This window comes from Ceratosolen solmsi, unplaced genomic scaffold, assembly GCF_000503995.2.
Source record: "Ceratosolen solmsi marchali unplaced genomic scaffold, CerSol_1.0 scaffold65, whole genome shotgun sequence".
In the NCBI taxonomy this organism is placed as follows: domain Eukaryota; kingdom Metazoa; phylum Arthropoda; class Insecta; order Hymenoptera; family Agaonidae; genus Ceratosolen; species Ceratosolen solmsi.
The window spans coordinates 149,973-160,588 of record NW_011948463.1 but is presented as its reverse complement, the minus strand read 5'-3'; the positions used below and the strand labels follow the sequence as shown (position 1 = coordinate 160,588).

The 10,616-nt window shown below is 25.0% G+C and overlaps 1 protein-coding gene across 1 annotated transcript; it reads left to right on the top strand.

Annotated features, from left to right (window-relative positions):
- Positions 1-985: 985 nt before the first annotated feature.
- alphaCOP (coatomer subunit alpha) lies at positions 986-10,304 on the top strand. The gene is made up of 5 exons (XM_011505544.1): positions 986-1,122; positions 1,884-3,117; positions 6,835-7,782; positions 8,803-9,969; positions 10,038-10,304. The coding sequence occupies exons 1-5, from the start codon at positions 1,043-1,045 to the stop codon at positions 10,272-10,274; spliced, it is 3,666 nt and encodes a 1,221-aa protein (XP_011503846.1). The 5' UTR covers positions 986-1,042; the 3' UTR covers positions 10,275-10,304.
- Positions 10,305-10,616: the final 312 nt, after the last annotated feature.

The following is a 10,616-nucleotide window of genomic DNA, read 5'->3' as shown; positions in this document are numbered from 1 at the left end:
TATCTTTATATTAAAAATATTGCATTACCATAAGTTGTCCTCGTTTTTTTTAAATTCATATCAACACTGTATTTTTTATTACAGACTGTAAATAACTTAAAGTAGATTAATATTCTAAATTACATAGGCAATAATATTGTAGCTCCGTGAATCTACATACGAGAATTACGTATGGTACAGTGTTTTTTATAATAATTATAAAAAAGTATAAAAAATATTATGACATTTCTAAGTCTAACGAATGGAATTTCAATATAATACATAATTAAATCTTTTAATATATACTAGATTCTTATTCAAATATTGAAATTTATTAATATTTATAAAATAATAATTATAAAAAAATATAATTATATTTATCGTTGGGATTGTACGAAAGCTCATACATATTTTTTAATATGACAGTAATATAATTGTATTATTTATATAACATTATTACTAAAATTACTTTTTTAATTATTTTTTATGAACCGGTGTCAACGTTTTTATTTGTTTTTATTTTAGATTATTATAATATAAAACTGTATATAAAATGTGTTTAATTACAAATAAAAATATTAATTACTTTAAAATTCAATGAAAAATGGAAAAATTAAATATTTATAATAAATATATTTAAATGTTATCATTTTAATTTTATTTTCAGAAGCAAATTTACAAAAAATATACATTTTAAAATTGTAATGATGATTTAGAATTTCAAATAATAAAATTTTGTATTCAATTGTAAATAATGTACGATCATTAATAAAATTTATGTATATTTTATTAATTAAATTTTATTAAATATATTTTAACTTATTTGAATAATGTATTATTAATTTTGAAATTTATTTGAATATCATTAAGTTTCAATCGAAAATGCGCATGTCTATAAATGAATAGATTATTTACGTTTTCTGATTTTATGAATACGACCCTTATTAGTTTTTGTATTTTTTTCCAAGTGACGTGTAGTTAATTATAAATTGATTATAAATATGTTTAAAAAGTAATAATTGTATATAAACTGAAATAACACAATTATTGTAAAAATACAAAAATGTTAACTAAATTTGAAACTAAGTCAGCTCGAGTTAAGGGTCTTTCTTTTCATTCTAAGCGACCATGGATACTTGCTAGGTTAATATATTTTATATATTTTGACTTATGTTTATCAGATAGATATTTAATTAAAAAAAATTGTTTATTTTATTAAATTAAAAAAATTTCATTTGAAAATTTTTATTATACTGTCTATAATAAAAGCTGTAAATAGTGTATAAGAAGTTAATTAATTTATTGTAAAAGATATTTTCATCTATTTTATATGTATCTTTATATACAAGTGAGTGCATCAGATTGTTAATATAAAAGTGTGTATTTATATTGTGTAAATTAAATTTTAGAGTGCAAGTCATATTAACTAATAAACTATACAAATTATGGATTGTTATTTAAATTATAAAGTAATCGATATTTTTTAGATTGATTGTGTACATGAATATACATTTATATATTTATATTTGGATATATTTACATATATTTGTACATATATATATACAATCTTTAAAATTAAAGTTTAAATATCTATTTATTTACTAATTTTATATTTTACTATTTTTTGGAATTATTGATTTTTGAATCTTATTTTATTTTTATTTAAATTTATTACTTTGTTAATTTGGTATGTTTGATTATTTTTTATCAAGATTAATTTTATTCTATTTTACAATAATTTTTTCTAATTTGTTACACCTACATACAACCTAGTTGTAATGTTTTAAATAATTAGAATTAAATGGTAGCAGTTAAAAATATGTAATTATATAGTAGTAATATTATTATTAGACTTCTTTTGTTCAAATTTTGTATACAAATTTTGTAATTAAAATTTATTATAGTTTACATAATGGAGTGATACAATTGTGGGATTATCGTATGTGTACTTTACTTGAAAAATTTGATGAACATGATGGACCAGTAAGAGGAATTTGTTTTCACAACCAACAACCAATATTTGTTTCTGGAGGAGATGATTATAAAATAAAAGTTTGGAATTATAAACAGCGAAGATGTATTTTTACACTATTAGGACATTTAGATTATATTAGAACAACAGTCTTTCATCATGAATATCCATGGATATTAAGTGCATCTGATGATCAGACAATAAGAGTTTGGAACTGGCAAAGTCGAACATGTATCTGTGTTTTAACTGGACATAACCATTATGTAATGTGTGCACAGTTTCATCCTACCGAAGATATTATTGTTTCAGCTTCTTTAGATCAAACTGTAAGGGTATGGGATATTTCTGGACTTAGAAAAAAAAATGTTGCCCCTGGACCCAGTGGATTAGATGATCACTTAAAAAATCCGGGTTCAACTGATTTATTCGGACAAGCAGATGCTTTAGTAAAACATGTTTTAGAAGGTCACGATCGAGGAGTAAATTGGGCTTCTTTTCATCCAACTTTACCTTTAATTGTATCTGGTGCTGATGACAGACAAATTAAAATGTGGAGAATGAATGATGCCAAAGCTTGGGAAGTTGATACTTGTCGTGGCCATTATAATAATGTATCTTGTGTATTATTTCATCCAAGGCAAGATATTATTTTATCTAATGCAGAAGACAAAAGTATTCGAGTTTGGGATATGACAAAACGTACATGCCTTCATACTTTTCGCCGAGAACATGAAAGGTTTTGGGTACTTGCAGCACATCCAACATTAAATTTATTTGCAGCCGGACATGACTCTGGTATGATTATGTTTAAATTAGAAAGAGAAAGGCCAGCATACACTGTTCATGGAAATATATTATATTATATTAAAGAACGTTTTCTTCGCAAACTGGACTTTAATTCATTAAAAGATACTTTAGTGATGCAATTGAGAGGAGGCAGTAAAATTCCAGCTTACAGTTTATCTTATAATCAAGCTGAAAATGCTATACTTATATGTACAAGATCATCATCAAATATTGAAAATAGCACCTATGATTTATATATTCTACCATCTGAAGGTGACAGCAATAGTGAACCTGAAACCAAACGAGCTTCTGGAATTATGGCATTATGGGTTGCTAGAAATAGATTTGCCGTTCTTGATAGACATGTTAATACATATTCTGTAAGTAAAGTTCTCTTTATAAACCATTAATACTATTAGAAATCATTAGAAATTATTACATTATTGTGCATTCATTGTTTTTATTTTAATTAAATAAATTTATATTAAAATAATCATTTTAAGTAATGTTCACAACAGTACTGGATTACTTATGATTATTCAACATTATATCACCATTTCAATTTTGTTATTTATTTTCTTTTATTTGATATATAACCTTCTTATTCATATCTGTTTACACATACTTCCACCCCAATTGACTTCAATTAAAAAAATTAATTTTGCATGAAAGTGGTCATAATTGAGAAATAGTAACGATTTAACATGTAAATAAATAAACTATAATTAATTTACTTATCCATAACTCAATAAGTGGGAAGATTATGCAGATTATATATATACATATATATATATATATATATGTCAACCCAGTAACTGATACATAGTTGAACAAGTAATTTCTAAATTCTAAACACTACAATGTATAATAAACAAATGATTTTTGTTATAATAATCAATATATAAATTATATTATAATTAATAACAATATTTTTAATTTTTTATCTTATGTTTACACCAATCACAGGAATATGGCCTGATCAATGTTCATAACTTGATTTTTAAATACCAGTATGATTACATGAAAAACATGGTAGCTGAACAATTACAGGTTTATAATTATTACAAAGTGTTCTAAATTATATTCAATAAATTTTCTCTTTATACAAATACTTTTAATTTTTATACATAAATAATTATACAAAAAATACAAAAAATTATACATATTTTTATATATAAATAGGTTTAATTTAATTTTTCAAAAAAATTAAGTTTAAATACAAAATTAAAAATCTTGTTTAAGTCTTATCAATAAAAGTTTCATTTCTTCATCTCAAATTATAACTAAGTGAATTTTTACTTATATTTAATTTTGCAATTTTTTCAGAAGTTTGACCGACCATTGCAGATGTAATTAAAATTTCTGAATTAATTATATTTAAGATATTTGAACAACGATTACTTAAAAAGTTTTTTATATTAATTCCATATTTTTTGACATTGGACATTATATGATAATAATTATTATTTTTAATTATTTTTATAATTATATTTATTTTCTTCTAATATTTGTTTAATGATTTTGGTCATGACCTGTTCTGTCATCCTCCGTATTTTAACCTAGTTTTAGTTCTTATCAAGTCAAACTTCTTATACTCCATCTAGAGATCTGAATGAATAAAGTAATTAATCAATTATTGGGAGGAACTAATGGATATATTCTAACCAAATGAAATATATTAATAGAATAGTATAGTTTTTCATATTTTTAATAATAAAAACTTAAAACTAAGAAAATTTCCAGCTTCATATATAAATTTATATATGCAGTTGCCAGATGTTTGATGATTAGAGTGGTCACGAACATTTATTTTTCTTGTGTATAAAAGAAATAAAATACTAAAGAATGTTGTGAGTATTTTACTGAATTACAAATAATTAATTTTTTTTGCTTGAAAACATATAGAATTAATAATTTGATAGTGCAAATAATTATGAATTGTCACTTACATATTTGGTATTTTATTTACTTGTCCGATAGATAATCCTATTGACTGATAGGCATAAATTCATTCAATAATAATCCTAAAAATAGCTGATGTATAAGATAAATATGCTTACATAATAGAATGAAATTTATACTCCTAAATATTTCATGATTGAATATTCAAAAAATTATATCTTATGCGTATGGAATGAAGAATGACGTAAAAGTAAAGAAATGAATACAGAACAATCTAGTAGTAACAACCTAGTGGAATTTAAAAAATAGATATGTTAATTTATAATATTAAAAAAATAAATATTCAAAATATAAAAAAAAAGTTCGAAATAGATATGTGTTCGGAATTGGAACATTTTCCGAGACTTTGGCTTTCGGAAAGGTTTAAGTTTTCTGGCTATCAAAATTTGTTAGCATTCGATTCCGAGATTTTTCGAATATTCCAAAGCATTACTTTCAAATGTCCTACAATGTTTATCTGGTCTTCGTACTGTTTGGAATTCTCCAAACTTCCAGAGCTTTAGTCTCGCACGTCATGTAATATTCCCGCATAGCAACACCTATGCATTATTGCCAGCTAAGTAAGCTGCCGCGTGGATATTTAAAGGAAGCACACCACGAGACGGAGCTCATAGTTATTCATCCAGTTAGAAGTTTATCAGCTATTCACGCTAGTCAACCACGCTATTCATCATCCAGAGTTTACAGCCACTAGCTACTCACTCAGTTGCACTCTCTGTGAAGCTCTCAAATTCAATTCTCAAGTGTGCAACAGTTAACAAGTAGTCAAGAGTGCTGACTACATTACAAGAAAATGTACAACTACGAGAAGCCTGGAATCGAAGCAGTTCTTATCACGAAGGTATACCTGTAGTCTTTCTCTCAAGTAACTATTCATCACAGGATCAGGTAAAGATAGCTGTATCGCTGTAAGAATAACATTCATTACTACACGTCCTTTCAAGGAGTGTGCGCACGTCCCTGCTAATCCTTACAAAATTTGCAGAGACCACGTTATTTATATTTCAAAGGGCACTCCTTGCAAGAATCCATTGCTGATCCTTACAAGAATAGCAACAACATCGTCACCATCAACAAGGAGCAACTGCATCATTGAGACAAGACAGAGCTTACACTCTTCTATGAGAAGTGAGTACAGCTTATTACTAATGTAACTGTTAACAAACCATATGTTAACGAAGTCTGGACGTACGACACATTTCTACAACCCTTCCACTTGACTTCTACCGAAGCATCTACTAGGATGGGTTATAATTTATTATAAAGCTATTGAAATATTGGCAGTTTGAGCCAAGAAATCAAACAGTTTCGAACAATATGCAAATAATGTGTCGGCAATTATTGCAAGATACATACATTTTGATTACATGTTAACAGTTTATGCTTTGTATAATTTATGACTCAAACGAAACAGATTTATCCATATCAAGGTATTATACTTAATACATACACCCATTTTTAGTACAAATTTGTGTAGAGATAAAGCGAAAGTGACAATAGTAACTATCGGTATGAAGGTTAGTAGTAATTGAGAATGTGTAACGGCGATGCAACTACAAACTTTTCTTGTGCATTATGTTTACTATCTTGTCTGCAACTAAGTTTTGATCATTATCCAGAAAACTAATCGAATTTCTGACATAATTAATTTATTGCACTAATCGCTTGTATAGTGTTATATAGAATTTTTCAATATGAAAAGTAGAACATCAAATATAAGATCGTTGAAGAAAAATGTGGTACTTGTAACGCTATATCATATAGGGTTTGTTATTCAGATTAAAGAAAATAAAAAATTTATTACTTATGCATTTTTCAGATCTGATATTAACAGATATATATTTTATAAATGTTATTTTCAGAGAGTTACTCTATACCATTTGGTGATATCTAAAACATTAGTAAAAGCATTAAGTAAAAAGTAAAAATATATATTAACTTTATTTAATTGTAATTAAAGAACACAAATACAGTTTCCTTAGTACCTATGTATAAGTAATAATAGTTACATTTTGTTAATTAACATTACTTAACAATAAATATATTTTAAGTTATTTGATATATTCTGTAGATTGTATTATTTCATTTTTATTTATTATGCCTCTATTTAATTATTATATTGTTTTATGTTCTAGTTAGTAATAAAAAATCTTAAAAATGAAGTTTCAAAGAAAATTCAAATTCCCAATTGCGATGAAATATTTTATGCTGGAACAGGAGTTATTTTATTACGTGATGCCGATCAAGTCCTATTTTTTGATATTCAACAAAAAAAAATATTAGCTGAAATAAAAGTGCCAAAATGTAGATATGTTGTTTGGTCCTATGATATGAATTATGTTGCATTTCTATCCAAACATTCCGTTATTATATATAACCGAAGATTTGAACATATGTGTTCTATACATGAAAATACTAGAATTAAATCAGGTGCTTGGGATGATTTTAATGTTTTTATTTACACAACAAGTAATCATATTAAATATGCAATAATTAATGGCGATCATGGAATAATTCGAACATTGGATCTTCCTATTTATGTGACCAAAATTAAAGGAGATCAAGTATATTGCTTGGATCGTGAATGTAAAGCTCGAATTTTGCGAATTGATTCAACGGAGTTTAAATTTAAATTATCATTGATTAATCGTAAGTATGAAGAAGTTTTACACATGGTACAGTCAGCTAATCTTGTTGGACAATCAATAATAGCTTATCTACAACAAAAGGGCTATCCTGAAGTTGCTTTACATTTTGTAAAAGATGAAAAAACTAGATTTAGTTTAGCTTTAGAATGTAGTAATATTGAAGTTGCTTTAGAAGCAGCACGTGTATTAGATCAAAAATTTTGCTGGGAAAGTCTAGCTCAAGCTGCATTATTGCAAGGAAATCATCAAGTTGTTGAAATGTGTTATCAGAGAACAAAAAATTTTGAAAAACTTGCATTTCTGTATTTAATTACTGGTAATTTAGAGAAACTTAAGAAGATGACAAAAATAGCAGAGATTAGAAAAGATTTTTCTGGTCAATATCAAGGTAGTTTATTACTAGGTGATTTTGAAGAACTTGCGATGATTTTAAAGGTAAGCATATTCTTATTCAAAAGATATTTAAATAAATAAAACAAAGTTGCAATGATTCTTGTGTATATAAATCATAAAATAATAAAGAAAATCAGTAGCAAATCTTGTATATTACTGGCATTATTAGGTATTTGATGTTATTTATAAAATAAGACCTAATAAAGAAAAAAATACTTGAGACAAAATTATCATGAACAAGTAAGTTTACGATAGACTTAGTTATATCTAAAAAAAATGATAACTGTCCAAAGGCTTAAAGTATACAGTTGCCTGTTGATTCTGTTAATTCTTGATTAATATAGCTCTAGATATTTGAACATTTCGAGTATAAAGAAATATAAAATAGGTAAAATATAAATATAAGAAACAACAAATTTAATTTAACAGCAAAAAATGTATATGTTAGTTTTTTAAATTGATTACAAATATTTAATTTACATTAAAAAAATTTATTATATCAATTCCAATAAAAAAAGTTTATAAATATAGTTTAAAAGTTTTTATTAAATTATATATATATATATATATATATCCACATTTTTGTACATGTTGAGACTATCACGTCGATATGTTTTGATCTTTTAATATCTAAGAGGCAGAAAAAATTTAGTAACTGAAAAATTATTAATATAAAATGTTTACATGTATGCCATGTACATGTATGATGTGAATTATTTGAAATTCGTACTATACAACATAAAATTCACTTGATTTGCCATTGTGGTCTAACAAATTTTGATAAGTCTTTTTCGTACAATGTAATCAATATGATCAATTTTTAATTTAATTAATAAATTGTAATCTAATAATTCCTTAAAGAAAAAAAAATAATAAATTGTAGATCAAATACGAATAAGCAAAACTAACAAATTTTTGTATGATTAATACTTTTTCAAATATATGTTATGAATGTTATTTTAGATTTAAAATAAATATTAAATTATTTATCAAATATATAAAATAACATGAATGTAACATAAATTTTAATTACAATTAAAATACAATTACTATCTATTTCAGATATCTGGTCAAAAATCTTTGGCATGTGTTACTAATTATATTCACAAACTAAATGTTATAGAAGATAAATTACAAAATAATTATGTTGACAATCAATGTATAGATATTGATAAAGAAGCTGTTTATTTATGTCCGCCAATTCCAATTTTCCAAACAGACAATAACTGGCCATTGTTAACAATTTCTAAAGGATTTTTCGATTGCACAATTTTATCCAAAAATAAAAGTCAAGTAAATGCATTATTAGCTCCACGAGAAAATATTATTACTATCGAAGGTTGGGGAAGTGAAGAAGATGAAAACAATGTTATAGATGAAGTAAAAAATTATGAGTACACCAATGAAATTATTGACTCTCAGAATGAAGCAGCTGGATGGGATGTTGAAGATGTTGACATACCAATAGAAATACAAAACAATAATATTCTAAAATCTGATGAAAATTATTTTTCATCCCCATCAAAAGGGATACCAGTTACTCATAATTGGATCAATAATTCTAGATTAGCAGTGGATCACATATTAGCTGGTTCTTATAGTTCAGCGTTTCGTTTATTAAATGAACAAATTGGAATTTTAAAGTTTAATAAATATAAATCATTATTTATGAATATATATTCATGTTCAAGAATATCTATGTCCTTATTTCCAAACAGCCCTTCAGTATATTATTTTCCTTTACGTAATTGGAAAGAAATTAATGTAAAACCATACTTTCCAGCAATAATTTTACAAATTTCTGATCTTATATACCAACTACAATTAAGTTATCAGTTAACTACAGCTGGTAAATTTTTGGAAGCAATTGAAAAGTTACAAAATATACTTCATGCAATTCCTTTATTAATTGTAGATTCAAGACAAGATATTGCAGAAGCTCAACAATTAATCGAAATTTGTAGAGAATATATACTAGGTCTGAAAATGGAAACAGAAAGAAAACATCACCCGAAAACAACATTGTCTCAACAAAAAAGAATTTGCGAGATGGTTGCATATTTTACACATTGTAGTTTACAACCAATTCACCAAATTTTAACTTTACGTTCTGCAGTAAATACATTTTTTAAATTTAAAAATTATAAAACTACACGATCATTTGCTAAAAGATTATTAGAACTTGGTCCAAGGCCTGAAGTTGCTCAACAAGTTAGGAAAATTTTGCAAGTAAGAAATACCAATATTAAAATTAAATTTTATGACGTATTAAATTTACTTATATTGTTTGTTTATAGATTTGTGATAGTAATCCTGTGGATGAGCATTTATTAGACTATGATGAACACAATCCATTTACGTTATGTGCTTTTTCTTATAAACCAATTTACAAAGGAAATCCTGAAGTAAAATGTCCTTTCTGTCATGCTAGTTATCAAGTACAATTTAAAAATTATATTTGTAATATTTGTGAAGTAACACAAATTCATAAAGACTGCAGTGGATTAAAAATAAGTTCTTTACCAGCACGATGAATGATATGCAATTTAAATAATTTTATAAATAAATTATCACACTTTATAATATTATACCGAAAATTGTATAATAATTATACATAATAATTTACAAATAAAATTTACATTGTGATAAAAAAAGTAATTAATATATACAGTATAGTATACAGTATCTAAAAAATCTTATATAATTTTGAAAGAAAATAAAAATAATCAAATTTACTCAATTTCTGTAATATAATCTTTCTTTTTTTTTTAATTTTATGAAAACGTCCTGTTGGGATATAGTTTTATTAATTTTCACGTATATCATTAATGATTACTAATAGTAGTTGTGATTTTCAGAAATTATTAAGTGTTAAA

Bases quoted from the DNA above. Each gene is read 5' to 3' on its own strand.
- alphaCOP (XM_011505544.1), top strand. From the start codon at position 1,043: ATGTTAACTAAATTTGAAACTAAGTCAGCTCGAGTTAAGGGTCTTTCT. The intron at 1,123-1,883 runs GTTAATATATTT...AATTTATTATAG, and splicing joins CGACCATGGATACTTGCTAG to TTTACATAATGGAGTGATAC. The intron at 9,970-10,037 runs GTAAGAAATACC...GTTTGTTTATAG, and splicing joins AAGTTAGGAAAATTTTGCAA to ATTTGTGATAGTAATCCTGT.